General features: G+C 41.5%; 1 protein-coding gene across 1 annotated transcript in view; it reads right to left on the reverse strand.

Moving 5' to 3' along the window:
* Nucleotides 1-20,127, reverse strand: part of chic2 (cysteine-rich hydrophobic domain 2) — a 25,896-nt gene extending 5,769 nt beyond the window's left edge. The window contains exons 1-2 of the mRNA XM_038292809.1: nt 19,811-20,127; nt 529-583 (exon numbers count right to left, since the gene is read on the reverse strand). Coding sequence (XP_038148737.1) covers nt 529-583; nt 19,811-19,941 — 186 coding nt within the window. The 5' untranslated portion in view covers nt 19,942-20,127. The remainder of the gene's footprint in view (nt 1-528; nt 584-19,810) is intronic.
* Nucleotides 20,128-21,424: the final 1,297 nt, after the last annotated feature.

Here is a 21,424-nt window from a genome sequence, read left to right on the forward strand (position 1 = left end):
ACGTTTTTTAATCTTATATATATATATTTATATTTTACAATTTTGATGTACTTACTGCTCTAAGTGGTTTAGTCTGTCGGCTAAAGGCATGTTTTAAATTCTCTATACTTTAGTTAATGATTAATCGATTACTTAATTAGTTGACGATTATTTCAATAATCGATTAATCCAATTAATTGTTTTAGCCCTAGTTTTCTTCAGTAAATAGAGAAAAAAATGCAGGCAATATAAAGATATATAGTGCTGACCCAAGCTGTGTATGATATGTGCTGGCAGGTGTCTTTTATTTTGAAATTTTAAACTAAAGTCAAACAAAAAGACTAAACCCAAGAGTACCACACAAGGTAAGAAGGTAATTATTTTTTTGTTTGTGAGGCAACAAATGTGTAGCAAACATTTTAACTCTAAATGGGCCTTTGGAGCACATTTGTGTGGGAATCCTACAGGCTCAACCAGTCCAACTGAAAACATGTATGGGCACAGATTAAATAGCAGGCTTAGTTATGAAGAAATGCATCCCAAACTCACCTTCCCTGTAAGTGCTGAAGGAAATTCTGACTCAAACTTGTTACTGAGTCCAAACCTGTGAAACAAGAAAATATTTAGCTCAATGTAATCAAAGGTTGCAGCAAGGCAGTCTTCATGTGGTAATCACTGCTCCTTCATTATGCATCAGGAAAGACATCCTACATGTTTATTTTATACAAGCACTAATCAATCAGCCAGCAGTCAAATTATTTTGAAATCAGTCTAACCAATCAGCTGATATGTGCTGCTGATATGTGCTGCTGATATGTTTGAGCTGAAACTAGCATATGTTGCTTTCTTCTTCCTCTGATTACAAGATTAAAAATGACACGATAATAAATGTTACACAAGTCTCTAGTTAAACAAGAAGCAAAATCTATTAAGAAATCAAACAAAACCTCAATATATAGCAAATGGAGAGGGGTGAAAATGATTTTAACCACATGATCTCAAGCATGGCGGCTGAACGAACTTTAAATTCAGCCAAAGCATCCATGGACCAATGAAAGGAAAAAATTATGCAAATACCAGACGAAAATATCTCAAACAGACCCAAACAAATAGCTAAAACAGACCCATATTGCTGGCTACGAGTTCTCCCCTGCGATCGTAGGTCAAGTTGTACATACCCAGAGACTCTCCCTGCCACCAATTTTCCAACTTCTCCACAGATAGCTTGTTCTATGCTTAAAGTTAATTTCTGTGAGATTAAATAATACAATTGTTCTCCACTGTAATCGTGCCATCCTAACTGTAACCAGCTTAGGCAGACTGCCTTGCCTTGACTGTAGTGAAATGTAAAAAAACAAAAAGGGCAGAATGAACATACACATAAGTATCTATTAAAAAAGGAAATATTTTCAACATGATGAGGCATGTTTGATAATGCCAAACATGGTTTGACATCAGCTGCTTCACCAGATGAAGCAGCTGTCATGGTTTGACAGCTGCTTCATCTGGTTGATTTTTTTTGAGCTTTTAACCAAGATTGGACAAGAAAGGTGTTCAATTCAGGAGAGACATGATCTCAATTCAATTCAGTTTATTTATATAGGGCCAATTCCCAACACGTCATCTTGAGGCACTTTACAGTTCACCAGATCATACAGTCAAATTGATTAAAAGTTAAAAGGAAAACCAGTTGATTGCATCGACTCATTCACGCAAATGCAATCCCTCACACTAAGTAACAGTGGAGAGGAACAACTTCCTTTTAAAAGGAAGAAACCTCCAGCAGAACCAGGCTCAGTGTGAGCGGCCATCTGCCGAGGCCAACCGGGGTTCAAAGAGACAGAAGCAGAGACACAAAAAGCTCAGAGCTAACTCCCATGTCAGAGGATGAAGAGGGCACATCCAGCCTGTCACAGTCAGAGAAACAGGACTACACTGGAAAACAGGCCGATCTCCAGCATCTATAAACAAAGGTGTTGATGGCAGCAGCACAGCTTTTATTTCTCTCCAGGATGGAATCACAGCCAAACAGGAACAGACGAGGTACAGCTACTATGAAAATGCTGGGAATTATGGGCCTTCATTTCCTACGGGTTGTTAAATTAAATCTAACCATGCTAACTGTCCTACTTTAATGTAAATATAGCAAAGAATGTGAACTCCAAAATACTTTTTTTTTTTCTCATTTTATATACCTAAGAGAGAGCAATTTCTCTCTCTTTTACACACTGTAATACCACCTTAATGGAATATAACCTATTAATGACTTCCAACATTAGGAAGGCTGAAAATCAATACTGGAGTGCTGCTCTTCTGTGTGCAATCAAAATCCACTAGAAACACAATTAAAGCTTTACAAACACATGAACGCAGAAATGAATAATTCTGAGAGTGCATCTACATTTAGCTGCTCGATTACAAACATTTTAACTGCTCAGTGTTATAGCTTTCATTTAGATAATTTAGACTGACCAAAATCTGAACCAGAAGGTCCGACCTAAGAAATAAACACCAGCCAGTAAAAAGCCTGACTAGTTCCTATATTCTTCATCTATGTCATCCTATAGAAAGACACAAAGGATCAGCATAAACCTCCAAGGTGTGAGAATCAAATGTTCAATTACAATTAGATCTGTTTAAAAGATTTCAACTCTTTTTGTCCAGTTGTGGCAAGCTTATGGGCTGGTTATACTCCGGCAGCAGTGTGTCGCAGTGAGCTTGTCGCAGTTATGACGCAGATATTTTTGATTTATGCCCAATTTTGAATTGTGGTCTGCGCTATGTTATTTCTCTCCACAAACAAAACAAGCTGGTAAGATACCAAACGGGAAATATGCAGCGGACGTAGATTTGACCAATCAGATGCTTCCTGTCTGCAGCCACCTACAATTTTGGAGAGGTGCACCAGCGTATCTGCGTTAACTGCAAGATACATGAAGAGAACCTGGCCTCTGAGTAGAAACCAGACTTTAACCCTCTCCAGCTCAGGGATTCACTTGTGAGTATAAAAAGAAAACTCATAAAATGTGTCTTAAGTGCATAATAATCTGTTTCCTTGCACCTTTCCTTGGTTACCGGTAATATAAACAGCTATTTAGCAATTAAACAAAAAAGGCAAAGAAAAAAAAGGAAATCATTACAGTCTTTCATTTTCATGACTGCATGAAGAAATGTTCCTTTTAGATCGGTAGCTGATTTTCCTTGTGCAGGATTAACACGCTTTAAATTCCTCAAATAAAAGCATTAAGAAAAAAGACTTGCATAGTTTGAATGTTTTCATAATCTCTCATTTCTATTTAAATCTGGTTGCCTATCCAGCCAACAGCTCAAAATATTTATGTTCACATGATGGCAACCAGGCAGTTATTTCCTGAATAATTAGACAGACTGTCACGCAATTTTTTTTCCCACAACCTCAACGTGTCTCAGAGTTGTTGCACCTGTGATGGTACATTTCAGCTTTTCATGATGGGACTGAATACTTTATGAAAAGGTGAAGCAATCATCTCCAAAAAAACACCTTTAGAATACTACTAAAGATTAAATCAGTCTACTGCTCTATATCTTTATTCAGTCAGTTAAGAAGTAAGAAGTTGGGCCATTAAAAGCAAAACACTAAAGCTAACAGGTCAGACTGATAACACTCTTTAGTGTTAAAGCACGACGTAAATGTGCATTAACATTGGTTTCTCATTTTTTACATTTTCAAAATTTCTAAATGAGCCCAACTATGCCCCAAACATAAACTATAATTGACAGGAAAACTAGAAGGAAATGTTTGGAATAGTTTATTCTTACATTAACAGTCCTAAACGAGAAATATGTTTATTTCTCATTTTTTCCACTTAGATCAGATTTTATACCAATAGTTCACAGGGACAAAAGCTATTTTTTTTGTTGTAAATCTTCCCAATAAATCTGTTCAGTTGTAAATAAAATAAAATAAAAAATGATAAGGTACCGAAGTATAAAATGTACATTTAGAGATTAGTGGGGAGGATTGGCATTTTAAAGAGAAGCAGAGAAATCGGTTTCTACGACCGACCTTTTTGGGGCTTTGATGCACCTTAGCTCAACAGCAATCTGCCATTACAATAAACAAATCAGACAGATCAATTTTAATACTATGACTCAGCTAATCTGATATTATAAGTTTTCACCACAAAACAGTTAAAACTGCAGCCTTAAAACTTATTCAACCTCTGCATGAGAAGCATGTCTAAGGGTTGGTAGAACATCTTTTCGCTGTGACGATCTGCTACCAAAGTGAATCACAGCTAGACAGAACCCTTCAGACTTTGTCTCTGAAAAAATCTTCAGCTCAGTTTCCATTGGCAAAGACTTTCATTTAAAACTGTTGTGTTTTTGTCCCGCTGCTGCCTTTTAAATCCTCACCTTTTTCCTGAAGTTCAAGTCAGGCAAGTAAAAAAGCTGTATATTTGTTATGAAATTGATACTAAAAGACATCATTTGCATATTTTTGCAAATTTTCTGGATTATTTATTTTGCACATCTATTTAACAAGTATCTAGGATTCTGTTCAGAAAGCATATTCCATGCTCAAGTTCTAATTTATTTATTTTTTGCTTTTAATTATTTGTCATTTTTTATCCGAATGGTTTGCTGACCCTCATTTTCCTGGAAATCGTTACAGAGTTTGAAAATTTAGTATAGCAAAAACCAAACTAGTATCTTCCAGGACATTCATGGCCTTTTATTGCCCTGCCTAAAACTCTATGGTAACCAAATCTTAATGAACTTTGAGGTATGCACAGACTAATAGCTCTGCTTGAACGTCCAACAAAGCCCAAAACTAATCTTCCTCATAGACATGATGTAATACCCGAGTAAATCCACTTTATTCTCTTCATGGAGCATATTTCCAGGGCCAGAAAAGCATCACTCAACCATTACAACATTAGAGACATAGATTTCTTTCTAGTGTGTGCTTTCTTCCTTCTGATTCATTGCCCTAATAATTTCTGTTTTTTGATTCATTGCTTCAAAGAAAACCTCTTGGGCTTATTTATTTTATTTTCTATGAGCAAAACAGGAGCTGATTTTTTTTTTTTTAACCTGGTTGGGATTAAGAGAAAAAGCACTCATGTTTTTAATACATGTCTTACTGGGGAAAGAGATTCATGGAGCTAAATTGAGGTCATAAAGTTTATTAAAAAGAAAAAAAAAAATTATAAAAAAAAAGTTTAAAAACAGTATTAAAAAAAAAAAATAGTATTTGATAGAAAAAATATATAAATGAAAAAAAAACACTTTTCAGTTTAAAGTTCATTTTTCAAAAATTTCCACAGTTTTTTTTTATCGGCATTAAAACCTATCATACATTATACAGAAACGAGTGGCGCAGTCGGTAGCACTGCTGCTTTGCAACAAGAAGGTTGCGGGTTCAATTACTGGCTCCAAAAACATGACTGTTAGGTTAATAGGCATCTCTAAATTCTCCTTAGGTGTGAATGGTTGTCTGTCTCTGTGTTGCCCTGCGATGGACTGGCGACCTGTCCAGGGTGTACCCCACCTCTCGCCCGTAGACAGCTGGAGATGGGCACTAGCAACCCTCTCTTGGGACAAAGCGTGTCAGAAAATGGATTGATGGATATATAAATAACATGGCAAAATCCTTCGTCATCTTTACAGTCGACAGGTTGTAATCATGTCCTGAATTCCACATTTTTCAGCCACTTTTGTTGAAATTAGCATCTTCCCATTCGCTAGCTTCTCTGCCTCGAGCTTCTTATCCAAACATACAGCTTCAAGCATGCAATAAAAAGTTGCTATAAAAAAATCAAGTTACTGAGAGTTAAAATCTTAAGCACAACTGATACAATTCATACATTAAGTGTCATGAATAATTAAAGAATGCAATAGTGCAGGAGTCTTCACATTTTTCCAGGCCAAGGACCCTCAAACTGATGGCGAGATGGAGCGGGGACCCCCTAATTATTTATATTGTATGAAATTGTGCTATATCAAACTGGGCTTATAGTCACTCTTATGGGACAGGTGTTGTGAATGAAACGGTGCCCAGCTTGAAAGAGCTCCTGTGTGTTGCTGAATGTCTGCATTGATGACTGAAAGACATCTTCTGCCTCCATTTATCTGTTTTCTACAGTGTGCTGAATTCATTCAATAAGTGGAAAAATTTGCAGGGGGGGAATATAAAAAAAAAAAGTCATCAACCTAAACTTTTGCGACCCCCATGCAGTACCTCCGTGGATCCCCTAGGGGTTAGGGGTGTAAACACCCATCATGGCGATTCGATTCACTATCAATTTCCTGACCCACCGATTCGGTTATTTTCGATACTCAAGAATAAACCAAGATACGATTCAATTCGATTATTATGTTAATTTATTCTTTTTTTTACCTTACAGGCTAGACAATGTTTTAAATTTTAAATAAATCAATGAAAGCTGTAATATGGTTACGCATTTTATTTGAGAAACAACAAATACCAGTTGTACTCCACCTGGGCCTATAAAAACCTCATTCACTAAAAAATAATAATGCCTCTGTGTTTACGCGAGTGTGTGTGTGCAAGTGGAAAGAGGGTAGTGGCTAAAGGAAGCGAAGCAGGAGGGCAAAATAGGTTTAGCGCCACCGCAGCACGGGAGTCAAAATTACATCCAGGTGCAAATGGATAAAAATAGATCGAAGGAAGAAAAAAAAAAAAATGAATCGATAGTCTTGTGGGCGACGTGTTGATGCATCGGATCGTCGGCTGTTGGATCGATGCATCGACAGAAAACGATTATTATTTACGCCCATACTAGGGATCCCGGACCCCCTGTTGAAGATGTCCACAATAGTGTATTAATATAGGAACTAAATGTCTGTAATGATCTTTATTTACCCATTTAAACCAGGTATTAAAACGAAAGTTACGACTGTAACTACGGTTCTATGAATCCCGGATGACCGCCAGAGGCGGTGCTTAAAGCACGAATGATCACTCTTGCGCATGCACAGGTCGAGAATCTTATACCAACATAGTCACGTGTGACCCCCGGTGACACCGGTGTGCCTATATAGTCACGTGACAACGACAGCTCAGTCCCTTAATCTTCTCGCGAACACACAATGATTCCGAGGGACCGAGCGCTCTGGCGGTCATCCGGGATTCATAGAACCGTAGTTACAGTCGTAACTTTCGTTCTATTTCATCCCTACTGACCGCCAGAGGCGGTGCTTAAAGCACGGATGACGATTACCAACAGAGTCCTGAGGAATCACACACAGAAACAACAACCCAAACATGCCCACCTCACTGGGAAGATGGCGTGCGCTGGGACAGGATCCCCTGCATTGGGTGAGGGGTGGCCAAGTTGACCCTGTAAAATCTAGCAAAGGTATTCGGGGATGACCAAGAGGCTGCTGAGTAAATAGCCTCCAGAGTGAGACCAGTCATAGCGGCCCATGACACACTGACACCCCTGGTGGAATGGCACCGTACACCAGCGGGGGGTTGGAGGCCCCGTTGAATGTACGCCTGTTCCACTACATCCACAATCCAACGCGCAAGACGCTGTTTAGAAAGGGCCTGCCCCTTGCGGGGCCCCGCGTAGCAGACAAACAGATTATCTGCCTGTCGGAGAGAAGCTGTGAGACTGACATATGTCCTCAGTGCCCGAACAGGGCAGAGAAGCTCATCAGGCCCATCTGTATCAAGGCGAGCAAGCTGGAGGGGCACAGTGTGGCTCGCGGGTGAAGCCACTTTAGGAAGAAACGCCGCATTAGGCCAAAGAGTAACACCCGAACCAGCCGGGTTCCAACGGCAGCAGGACTCGTGAACAGACAGTGCATGTAGTTCACTCACCCGTTTCGCCGAGGCCATGGCGAGGAGAAAAGCTGTCTTCTTCGACACACACTCAAGGCTTGCCCCCGCCAATGGTTCATAGGGAGGAGAGCGCAGGGCAGCGAGGACAATAGAAAGGTCCCACACCGGCACAACAGGGCGTGTGGGAGGGTGCAAACGCCGGGCACCCCTCAAAAACAAGGAAACGTCCTTGTTACGACCCACCGTCTCCCCACTCACCACCGAATGCCAGCAAGAGATGGCAGCCACATAGACTTTTAGAGTGGATGGAGAGCGACCTTGAGAAAGCAGTGCTTGAAGGAAGGTTAAAATAACAGAAACAGGACAGTGTACAGGGTCCTCACTTCTTTCCTGACACCAGCGGCTAAAAGCCTTCCACTTATGGGCGTACACCAGACGCGTGGAAGGGGCCCTGGCGTTAGTCATCGTGTGTCCGATGTCCCCGCCATACTCCGAGAAGGAAACGCCGGGCCCTGCAGTGGCCAGACCCAGAGTCGGAGGCGACTGGGATTGGGATGCAGGATCCGACCGTCCAGCTGTGACAGCAGGTCCTTCCTGCAGGGAAGAGGCATCGGAGAGCTGCAACAGAGCCTGTGCAGCATCGGAAACCAAGTCCTCCCTGGCCACCGGGGGGCCACCAGAAGGAGCTGATGTCCCTCCTGAAGGACCCTCAGGAGTGTTGGGCCTATCAGGGGAAGTGGCGGGAAGGCGTAGAGGAGTGCCCTCGGCCAGTCGTGCGACAGCGCGTCCTGACCTAGGGGACTGGCACTGTCCGACAGGGAGAACCACAGCGGGCAATGTGTCGTCTCTCGGGAAGCGAACAAATCTACGGCTGCTCTCCCGAACCTCTCCCAAATAGTTTCCACTACATCCGGGTGGAGCCTCCACTCCCCGGGTGGTGGACGCCCCCGGGATAGGATGTCGGCAGGAACATTCTGCACCCCCGGGATGTGGGTCGCCCTCAGGCTGGCAAAAAGAGGGGCTGCCCAGTAGCTCAGAAGCTCCCGGGTCAGCCTCAGTAGCATCAAAGACCGTGTTCCCCCTTGATGGTTGATGTGAAAAACAACCGACGTGTTGTCCGACCGCACCAGGACATGCCTTCCCCGCAGGACCGGGAGGAAGTGCCGCAGCGCGCGGTGCACAGCCTCCAACTCCAGAGCGTTGATGTGGTGCCGCCTCTCTTGTGGAGACCATGTCCCCCGAGCGATCTGTCGCTGCCACAAGGCCCCCCATCCTGTGGTGGACGCGTCGGTAGAGACAACTTCCCAACGGGATGGCAGCAAGCCCAGTGGAACTCCCCTTATCATGAATCCTGCCTCTCGCCACTGAGCCAGCGATACGAGGCATTGAGGGGACACCTGCAATTTCCTGTGACGGTGTGACGCACGAGAAGGATCCAGCCTCAGGCTGTTGAGCCACATCTGCAGTGGTCGCAGAGACAGCAGCCCTAGGGGCACTACAGTAGCGGCAGCTGTCAGCTTCCCCAGCAGACGGAGATAGAGAACAAAGGGGGGCGCCCGACCGGGAAGAAAGGCAGGCAGCATCTGCAGAATGCTCTCGACACGCTGAGGCGATGGGCGAGCAGTCATGGAGAGAGAGTCCATCGTGATACAGAGAAACGTTACCTGCATAGACGGAATCAGGTTGCTCTTCTGCCAGTTCACACAAAGACCCAATAGGTCCATGTGATCGAGCAAGGTGCGCGTGTCTGCAGCAGCTTGAGCTTCTGTGGGCGCACAGACGAGCCAGTCGTCCAAATAAGGCAGGATCTTCAACCCTCTGGCCTGCAGAGGACACAAGGCCGCGGCCATGCACCGAGTGAACACACGCGGGGACAGAGAGAGGCCGAACGGGAGAACCCTGAACTGAAAATGCCTGCCCTGAAATGCAAAGCGGAGAAAACGCCAATGCTGTGGTGCAATCGGGACATGAAAATATGCGTCCTTCAAATCGACCAAGGTGAACCAGTCGCCTGGGGAAATTGCCTGAAGCACGTCCCTGATGCTCAACATGTGGAAGGGGATGGACTTCATGTAAAGATTCAAACCCCTCAGGTCCAAAATTGGGCGGAGTCCCCCAGTCTTTTTGGGAATTAAAAAATACTTTGAGTAAAAGCCCCCTGGGTCCCGCAGGGGGTTGACGGGCAAAATAGCACCCTTGGCCAGCAAGGTGTCTATTTCTTGGCTCAGAGCCTGAGCTTTTACCTGGTCGCGAATCACCGTCATCCTGACTCGACCAGGGACAGGAGGGCGGCGGCGGAACTGTAGCGTGTAACCCCGGGTAAGTGTACACACCACCCATGGATCGGACACAAGAGCGGCCCAGCAACCGAGCTGCTCCGGGGTAAAGTGTCCCACCGCCGGTCCAGTGACGTCATCTCCGAGCCCCCCTGCCCTTCGGGGGGCGGGAGGGTTGCTGAGTTGCCCGCCCAGGTTGAGGAGCGACATTAGCTCGACCCCTCGGTGGATCGTAGTGGCCATGGGCAGGCCTGGCAGCAGGCCCTGCAGCAAACCGTGGCTGCCCCAAGCAAGGTGTAGTCCGGGCAGGACAAGCATATGACAGGGACACAGAGGCACTCCTAGTAGGACGCTGCGCTCGTCTGCGATGTAGACCGGCCAACTGTTGCCTGGTACGCGAGGCCTCGGCCGATCGTTCCAGGGCTGCAAGTGCAGCGGAGCCAAACAACTCCCCAGGAACAACTGGAAGGCCCATCAGGGTCCTTCTACATGCCTCCGTCAGAGGAGACTGAGCCAGCCAGACCTGGCGACGTGCCTGAACAAGGGTAGACAGGACACGTCCAACCTCCCTCGACAGAAGAGCAAATGCATGGAGGGACGCATCCATCAGTCCTTGGGTAGGTGCGTCGATCGCGACGCCCTCCAAGGAAGCCGAGAGACCGAGTAATAAATGCGACAGGGAATTCCCAAGTCGCCCCAGAGTCATAGGCTCTACAGAGCAGATCGTCAGTGACACGGCACTGAGGACGAGGACACCTGGCATTGGCCCTCAAAGCCTCATCCGGCGCCACAATGAGGGAAGCTATGGCGCATCATGCATGGCCGCCAGTGCCCTGCCGTCAGAGGTCAGCCTCGAGAAGGCCTTAGTGTCTGTCCAACAGGCATGGAGCTCCTTCACATACTCTGCAGACGGGGGAACCATAAAGGACGCCCTAGCAGTAGGACGCCGAAAGAAAGCACTGGAAGCCGCAGGTTGGTCCTGTGGAGCACCCAGATGCAACCGGGCGAGGGCAGTTCTCAGAGCGCCCACTACAGAACCATCCTCCTCTGACTGAGAGCCAGAAGAGATATGTGAACCGGCTTCTGAGAGGAGTGAGCCGGAGTCAAATTGATTCCGAAAATCAGTGCCAGACGCTGCCAGGGAAATGGCATCATCTTCTAAAGCAGAGACTCCCGAACCAACGCTATGTCCTTGGTCAGGGTCTCCAGACATGTCAGCGCCACGCTCGCCCCTAAGGGACTCAAGCAACGCCTTCATCCCTTCTAGTTCAGAAGCGAGCTGGGCCACCTGCCCAGATATGCCCTCCGGAACCCTGGGGCTCCTCTTGCTCCTCTTCCGTGGAGGCCCCATAGCCTCAGAAGACACACGTTTCACAGGCTGGCTGGCGCTTCGAAGGCCAGCCAAACGAGCGTTACGTATGGACAAAGGCAGGACAGAACAATTAGGGCATGCCGCATCAGTCAAGGCCTCTTCCAAATGATCCAGGCCCAAACAAGAGGGACACAGATCATGCCCATCCTCCAGCTGGAGAGGGGCCAAACAAGCTCTACAGCACGGCGCGTCCAACATGTCACGCTCACAGGGCTAGGTCAGGTCGAGCCGAATTCGCCACTCTTGACACTCACCGAGCGGACAGATCGGGAGACCCGGTCGAGCAGAGAACGCCACCAGGGGTTCCCCAGCAGCAAGGCCACAAGAGAACTAGCCAAGCACGTTAGCAAAGTAAAAGCAAGCCCGAAAACGGCTGCCACGGTAACAAAAGCAAGCCCGGAAGCGGCTGCCAAAGTGAACAAACAAAAAAAAAAGCAAGCCCGAAAGCGGCTGCTACGGAAACAGAAAAGCAAGCCCGAAAGCGGCTGCCACAGAAAACAGAAAAAGCAAGCCCGAAAGCGGCTGCTACAGTAAACAAAAAAGCAAGCCCGGAAACGGCTGCTACAGCAAAAAAGCAAGCCCGGAACGGCTGCCACGGTAAACAAAAAAGCAAGCCCGAAAACGGCTGCTACAGCAAACAAAAAAGCAAGCCCGGAACGGCTGCCACGGTAAACAAAAAAGCAAGCCCGAAAACGGCTGCTACAGCAAACAAAAAAGCAAGCCCGAAAACGGCTGCTACAGTAAACAAAAAAGCAAGCCTGAAAACGGCCGCTACAGTAAACAAGAAAGCAAGCCCGAAAAACAGCTGCTACAGTAAACAACAAGCTGGTCGGAGTCGGCTAACGCCGAGGCACCAGCAACAGGGAGTCACGGTGAGAACGCGTCCCCGTTCGCCGTCGATAAGAGAAAAAAACTTACCAGACGAAGAAACCAAGCTGTAAATAATGAAAAGCTTGCGCAGCCTCTGGAGGGCGAGATGAGCCTCGCAGCTCCGACCAAAGTCTCGAGGCTACCAGCGACAAGCAATCAGTGTCGTACCACCTGTTCAACCCGCATGCGAGAAGATGAAAAGGGACTGAGCTTTCTTTCTTTCTTTCTTCTTGTTTAATGGCGGTTGACAAGCAACTTATTGGTGCGCATTACCGCCACCTACTGGTAAGGAGTGTGGATCAGGACGCAACTTAAAAAAAAAAAAAAATAAACTAAATCCTTTCTATCAGTTTAGTTTTCTTAAGAAATCTTAATAAATGACGTAAATATTCAGAGGAGGAGCAATATCCCAACATATCTGATATTTTTAATTGTAACTTATTCTTTAGAAGTCGATATTCTAATTTCCTTCTCTCCTCAGAGTACTTTGGACAAAACAACAAAACATGTTCTACTGTCTCTTCTTGAAAACAAAATTCACAATTTCCTGATGGATGTCTTCCCATTATAAATAATGTACTGTTTAAGCCTGTATGACCAAAACGTAACCTGGATATGATATTATCTTCTTTTCTACTTCTTCCTGTCCTCCTCATTACCCCAACTTTCCTTTGAATGCTATAAAGCCATCTACCAGTCCTTTCCTCCTCCCACTGCTTCTGCCATCTTTCCTTAACCTTTTGTTTTATAATAGATTTTATCTCCTCTTTACTAAATGGAATCAGTATCTCAATGCAACTGTTTTTTGAAGCTTGTTTTGCATATCTGTCTGCCAATTCATTTCCTATTACTCCTATATGAGATGGAACCCATGTAAAAATGACAATTAATCCCATAGTCTGAATTCTATAAAGTATTAACTGAATCTCCAATAGAAGGTCTGGTCTACTATTGGAATGATTATTTTTAATTGAATATAATGATGAGCTTGAATCAGAGCAAATTAAACTTCTTAAAGGACGAACATCTTCAATCCAACTCAAAGCCAAAATAATTCCCATCATTTCCCCTGTAAACACTGATACGTCATCAGAAATCCTCTTACATTTTTTAATATTAAACTCTGGGACGATAAATGACACCCCATTGTTGTTACTTAGGCTTTTAGATGCATCTGTATACACTTGAACAAAACCAAAATATTTATTTTCTATATATGATTGGACTGAGCAAGATTCTGAAAAATTTCCTTTTTCCCTCTTCTTCAACAATGATAAGTCCACAATGATTTCATTAAATAGAGATGGATGAACCAGTGACAGAGGAACTGTATCACTCATTTTTATGGATGATAACTGAAAATTTTTAACATCACTTTCTATCTCCCAACCAAAGGATTTTAAAGTCTTTTTCCCTTTTTCCCAACTAGGTTTTAAAATTTCTTGACATGGATGATTTTTATAATGACCCTTTAAATAACTCCAGTAAGATAATCTTAACTGTAATCTTCTAAGGTAAAGTGGAATTTCCCCCATTTCAACTAACAAAGCTGAGATTGGAGTTGTTCTGATGGCTCCTGTACACAACCTCAAGGCTTGAAACTGAATAATATCTAATTTTTTAAGAAGAGTTTCTGAAGCTGATCCAAATGCCAGGCTGCCATAATCTAATACAGATCTTATTAAACCCGTATATATTGATTTTAACGCTTTCCTCTCAGCGCCCCACTCTCTCCCCACCAAACACCTCATAACATTTAAAACTCTCTTACACTTGTCCACTACTTTTTGAATATGACTACTCCAGGTCAGTTTTTCATCCATCCACACCCAGAAACTTAAATTCCTTTACTCTTTCTAAATCATGTTTATACAAATATAATTTTAAATCACTAGATACTTTCTTCCTAGTGAAAAATAAAGTCTTTGTCTTATCTATTGAAATTTTAAAACCCCAATTATATGACCACTCTTCTATACTATAAATTGCTTCTTGTAATTTTTTAACTATAAATTTCAAGTTCTTACCTCTCTTCCAGATTGCTCCATCATCAGCAAATAATGAACAACCCATCCCACTCTCTAACTTATCAAACATATCATTAATCATAATAGAGAAAAACAAAGGACTCACAATACTTCCTTGAGGTGTTCCGTTTTCAACAAAATATTTTTCTGACAATTGTTGACCTATTCTTACTTGTATAGATCTATTATGTAAGAAATCTTTTATCCAATTAAACATTGATCCTCTAACCCCCATTTTTCTTAATTTAATTAAAAAACCTTCTTTCCACATCATATCATAGGCTTTCTCTATGTCGAAGAAGACAGCCACTACACTCTCCTTATTAACTTGTCCTTTTCTGATTTCATGTTCTAGACACAAAACAGGGTCCATAGTACTTCTACCTTTTCTGAATCCACTCTGAAATTTTGACAAAAACCCCTTCTTCTCCACAAAATAACTCAGTCTTTCATTTATCATTCTTTCCATTATTTTGCATATATGTGATGTCAAAGCAATGGGCCTATAGCTTGTAGGATTTGACTTCTCTTTCCCTGGCTTTAAAATTGGAACTATAATTGCTTCCTTCCATGCCACAGGTAAATAACCCTCTTCCCATATCCTATTAAAGAAATCTAATAATATCTTTTTAGATGAATTACTAAGTTTTTTAATCATAATATAAGAGATATTGTCTTTTCCTGGAGAAGAATTTTTTGTTTTCCTTAAAGAGTTGTTCAATTCAAATAATGAAAAGGAATTATTCAATAGATCATTATATTCTGTATCTACTTCTAATAAATTACTATTTTCCTTAATAATAGAAGCTCTTTTCCTTATTTCTTCTATATTTAAGTTTTTGTTACTATGTATTTCAACAAATTTCCTACCCAGCATATTTGCCTTGTCCTCATCATTTAGAGCCATTTCATCTCCATTCTTAAGAACTGGATAACCATATTCCCTTCTAATTCCATTCATTCGTTTAATCATTCCCCAGATTTTTGAAATATTTGTTTCCCTTCCTATTGAATTACAAAAATTTCCCCAATAAACCTTTTTAGCACTTTTTACTGTTCTTTTAACCAAAGCTTGTGACTTTTTATATGCCAACAAATTCTCAAAATTTTGATTTCTCTTTAACAGTCTAAAAGCTTTATTTCTAGATTTAATTGCCAAATCACATTCCTTTGTCCACCATGGAACTATTTTTCTCTTATATTTTCCTTTTTTCTTTTGAATCGTTCCTTGGGCCGCTCCTAAAATAGCTAGAAGATAGAAGAATTTATGCTATCTATATCCAAATTTAAATTAACCTTTAGCATTTTTTCATCACTTATTATTTTATATTTTTCCCAATCAACATTTTTACAATTCAATTTTTCTATATTTTTATTAACAACTTTCTCTATTTCTAAGCCGATTTCAATAACAATAGGATAATGATCACTTCCTAATGTTGATTCTTTTAAAACTTTCCAATTACTAATCCCAGCAAAATTCGCTGATACTAGAGTTAGATCTAGCGCTGATTCATTTCCATTTCTAATATCAATTCTTGTCCCTTCTCCATTATTAATACAAACCAATTGTTTCTTATCCATTATTTGTTCTACCACTTCTCCGTTTTCATCATTTTTATGACCCCATACAGTGCTAAAAGCATTAAAATCTCCACAACAGATTAGACTTTTTCCTAGATTTTTAAACATTTCTTCTATTTCATCTAAACTCAGTTTTTTACAGGGATTATAAAAGTTTATTATCCTAATATTTTCTTTATTAATCCAAATGTCCACAGATACCCATTCTAAAGATGATCCTTTATCTACAAACCTATACTGAATCCCTTGCTTAACAAATATTATACAGCCTCCTCCACTTTCTTTCTCCCTATCCCTTCTAATGCTATCATATCCCGAAATCACAAAATCTAGTTCTGGTCTAAGCCATGTTTCCTGAACACAAATAATATCTGGTTTAATTTCCAAACAGTTTATATATCCTTTCAATTCTTGACCATTTGCTATTAGACTTCTTGCATTCCATTGTAAGATAATCATTGAGTTTTTCCTCCACCTTGCTTTCCATCCATTTCAAGCCTTTTATTTATTAGTTCCCAAGATAAATCCTTCACAGCCAAAAAATTTTCTGCACCTTTCACGATAATTTTAATTTTTTCTGTTTTCTGTTTTACTTGATCAGTACAGTTGATTACATATGCCATGAATAATATTAATTTATCCATTGTGATCTCCATTCCAGATTTTGAAGTTTGGCTGGGGTCAGCACTTGTGCTAGACATTACTTGTTGACTTTTCTGAACCATTCTTTTCTCTTGAACACTTTTTGCTGCCTCTGCATAAGTGATGTTTTTAATTGTTCTCAGCTGTTGAATTTCTGCTGCCCTTTTCCTCGCCTCACAACCTCCATATGCCACATTATGCTGACCCCCACAGTTACAGCATTTCATTTGTACAGGTGCTGGTCATAAAATTAGAATATCATGAAAAAGTAGATTGATTTCAGTAATTCCATTTAAAAAGTGAAACTTGTATATTATATTCATACATTACATACAAACTCATATATTTCAGATGTTTATTTTGTTTAATTTTGATGATTACAAATGACAACAAATGAAAATCTCAAATTCATCATATCAGAAAATTAGAATATTGTGAAAAGGTTCAAAATTGATGGCCCCTGGTGCCACACTCTAATCAGCTAATTAACTCAAACCACCTGCAAAAGCCTTTAAATGGTCTTTCAGTCTAGTTCTATAGGCTACACAATCATGGGGAAGACTGCTGACTTGACAGTTGTCCAAAAGACGACCATCGACACCTTGCACAAGGAGGGCAAGACACAAAAGGTCATCGCTAAAGAGGCTGGCTGTTCACAGAGCTCAGTGTCCAAGCACATTAATAGAGAGGCGAAGGGAAGGAAAAGATGTGGTCGAAAAAAGTGTACAAGCAAGAGAGATAACCGCACCCTGGAGAGGATTGTGAAACAAAACCCCTTCAAAAATGTGGGGGAGATTCACAAAGAGTGGACTGCAGCTGGAGTGAGTGCTTCAAGAACCACCACACACAGACGTATGAAAGACATGGGTTTCTGCTGTCGCATTCCTTGTGTCAAGCCACTCTTGAACCACAGACAGCGTCAGAAGCGTCTTGCCTGGGCTAAAGAGAAACAGGACTGGACTGCTGGTGAGTGGTCCAAAGTCATGTTCTCTGATGAAAGTAAATTTTGCATTTCCTTTGGAAATCAAGGTCCCAGAGTCTGGAGGAAAAGAAGAGAGGCACTTCATCCACGTTGCTTGAAGTCCAGTGTAAAGTTTCCACAGTCAGTGATGGTTTGGGGTGCCATGTCATCTGCTGGTGTTGGTCCATTGTGTTTTCTGAGGTCCAGGGTCAACGCAGCCACATACCAGGAAGTTTTAGAGCACTTCATGCTTCCTGCAGCTGACCAACTTTTTGGAGATGCAGATTTCATTTTCCAACAGGACTTGGCACCTGCACACAGTGCCAAAGCTACCAGTACCTGGTTGAAGGACCATGGTATCCCTGTTCTTAATTGGCCAGCAAACTCTCCTGACCTTAACCCCATAGAAAATCTATGGGGTATTGTGAAGAAGAAGATGCAATACACCAGACCCAACAATTCAGAAGAGCTAAAAGCCACTATTAGAGCAACCTGGGCTATCATAACACCTGAGCAGTGCCACAGACTGATCGACTCCATGCCACGCCGCATTGCTGCAGTAATACAGGCCAAAGGAGGCCCAACTAAATACTGAGTGCTGTACATGCTCATACTTTTCATGTTCATACTTTTCAGTTGGCCAACATTTCTATAAATCCTTTGTTTTTATTGGTCTTCAGTAATATTCTAATTTTCTGATATGATGAATTTGAGATTTTCATTTGTTGTCATTTGTAATCATCAAAATTAAACAAAATAAACATCTGAAATATATGAGTTTGTATGTAATGTATGAATATAATATACAAGTTTCACTTTTTAAATGGAATTACTGAAATCAATCTACTTTTTCATGATATTCTAATTTTATGACCAGCACCTGTACATCCACTCCACATTCATCATATCGATGATCTCCTCCACATTTGGCACATCTTTGTTTCCCCTTACATACTGCTGCGATATGACCATACCTTTGACATTTAAAACAGCGCAAAGGGGGAGGGACATATGGTCTTACAGGAAAGCTCATAAATCCAATTTTAATTTTATCAGGAAGGACTTCTCCTTGAAACTCCAAAAGAACCGATAAGCTCTCTATTTTTTCTCCATTTACATGCTTTTGCAATCTTTTCAATCTCCGAACTTCTCCCCCCTGTATATTCTTTTTGAGTCTTTCTAAATCCTCCTCCAGCGGAATACCAGTGATAACACCACGTGACACTCTATTTTCTCCAACAATTAGTTTCTCACTAACAACTTTTTTGCAAATGTTATCAATCTGCATGCATTTATTCTTTTGATCTTCAGATTTGCATTTTATCAACATGTTTCCATCTCGTAATGTTTTAACAAATTCCACTTCCCCTAGTTTCTTTTTTATTTCTCTTGAGACTTGAATCGGGCTCAGGTTAACATTTATATCTTCATTCCTGAATTTAAGTATTATCTTAAACTCTTCGTTTGTTACTTTTTTCCTGACTGCTCTGTTTTCTTCATCTGAGCTGTACTCTTCCAAACTTCGTTTAGTGTTCTGGCTACCAATTACTCTATCCTCTCTCAGAACCTTCGCCTTCCCTCTACCTCTTCCTCATCAAAATCCATGTCATCCTCACCACCCCCATCTGACTTTGTTGCCATCCCGATCCAGTCACAAACCAGTTTATGTCAACCGCCTTCTCTCCGCTTCGTATCAACCGCTTGTCAAGGGACTGAGCTGTCGCTGTCACGTGACTATATAGGCACACCGGTGTCACCGGGGGTCACACGTGACTATGTTGGTATAAGATTCTCGACCTGTGCATGCGCAAGAGTGATCATTCGTGCTTTAAGCACCGCCTCTGGCGGTCAGTAGGGATGAAATAGAACCTTTATTATGAAGAGACATTGGGTACTCTGTTTAATACCATAATAAAGTCTCAACAGAACGAAGTGTGTGACTGATACACATTTTCATCATCAGTTAATTATATAAAAATACGTATTTTATTTCAATCTCCAATCTGAAAAAGTAGGATTTGATTTTAGAACCTAACTGAAACGGGGTGCATCAGGGACATAGCGCTTTAAAACATGTATTTTATTCAAAAGTATTACAAAAAATAAAAATAACGCAAATATAAGCAGTGTAGTTAGAGTTTGCAGAGGTGTTGCTACCTTCTTTAGCCTGCTGTTATGTTAGCAGCTAACTGCTTTAGCTAGGTAGGAATTAAATGCTAACAGAGTTCTACGCGCAGAAATGTAGAGTATTTTCACGGTACACGCAGCGTTTGGTCTGGATAACGACCGTTTCTACCGGTGACTTACACAGTGACGTGGCCGGAGCCTCGCACCACCACCGGGTCCGGAGCGTACTTGAGGAGCTGTTCCTCCGCGGCCCTGTCCTCGTCTTCTTCTTCCTCCTCCTCTTCGTAGATTTCATCAAAGTCCTCCATCATCGCTCCCCGGCAGCGACACCGGGAGAAACGCGGTTCCAACAGACAGAGAAGCTTTCTTTGAAAGCAAAGAAACGAGACAAAACTGACAGGGTGGGCATAAAAATACGAAGCAGTTCACATATCGCTGAGCGAGCTCCGACACAAAACATCAACATCCGCCGCTGGAGCTGCACGACACCGGAAGAGACATGGAGACGCACTTTCGTTCTTTTTTCTTTTCTTTTTTTTTTAACGTTGCGAATTTGCAATTCAAATGCTGGTAAGAGGATTAGTATGGAGGACCAACTCTGCCATATTTAAAATATAAATACAGAAATAAATAAATGCTCAAAAAATAAATAAGCATACCCAAAATACAATAAACAAATAAATGTAGTTAGAAATTAAATTATACAGTGAGATATAAATGTATAAATCTCTTTTAATTAGTTTATTTATTTATTCGCCTTTGTAATAATTACCTAATTTATTTATGTGCATGTGATAATATTTTTGTCTGTTTTATTCTTCCTTTGTATATATGTCGTCAATGCAATGTATTTCTGCCCGTCGTTTTTACATTTCTGTATGCATATTCGCACCGCCATCAGACAGCTCTAAATCATGTCACAAACTCTGCACCACACTGACCACATCAATATTTTTTTTTGCACCATTTTTTTTCTCCCACAATGTTTACATTTGATACTGCTGCACTTTTAGGAATGGAAATGTCATTAATGCTGTACAAAACGAAATATCATTTTGTATAAACTATACAAAATGACAATAAAAAGAGTCTAACTCTAAGCTAAAAAGTTTTAAACTGTTGGAATATTGTTCTAAAAAATGCTGATTTCTGCTTTGTTTGTTGGGCATTTGGCAAAAGTCTCAGTGAATTATGATTAGTGAATGATGCAGTCAGTAATTCGTTATAATTGGTCATTACTGTAGTTAGTAATTTCACTGCTGAGTTCAGCATCCCCCCTCCTAAATGACCATCCCCTCATACCAACCCCTGTAACATTTTATTACTGAATCTGTAAAACTTCTACTATATATCAACAGTAATGACAATAATATTGCCCTTTCAACAATCTGCAACAGTTTATTCCCCACTGCCATCAAAAACTCTAAATCATGTTATGATTACACCAACACCAGATAACACCAAACCAAAAATACTGCATATTTGCACCGTATATATTAATGCTCTGAACTTCCATATCTGTGTCCATTGCTTTTTTCTCCAAATGTTCAGTGGTGTCAAAAGTACACACGTGACGTGTTACTTAATAGGAGTATAGATACTGCAGTTTAAAATCACTCTGCTAAAAGTTGAAGTATCAACTTGACCTCTTCACTCAAGTAAAAGTGAAAAAGTATGTGCTCCATAAACTACTTAAAGTATAAAAGAATAAAGTAACCTTAAAAAAACAGAGTGTTTTTAAACTGCAGTATCTATACTTCTACTTAAGTAATAAATGTGCGTACTTTTGACACC

Source organism: Cyprinodon tularosa, unplaced genomic scaffold (assembly GCF_016077235.1).
Source record: "Cyprinodon tularosa strain WSP-4 unplaced genomic scaffold, ASM1607723v1 ctg318, whole genome shotgun sequence".
Taxonomy (NCBI): Eukaryota; Metazoa; Chordata; class Actinopteri; order Cyprinodontiformes; family Cyprinodontidae; genus Cyprinodon; species Cyprinodon tularosa.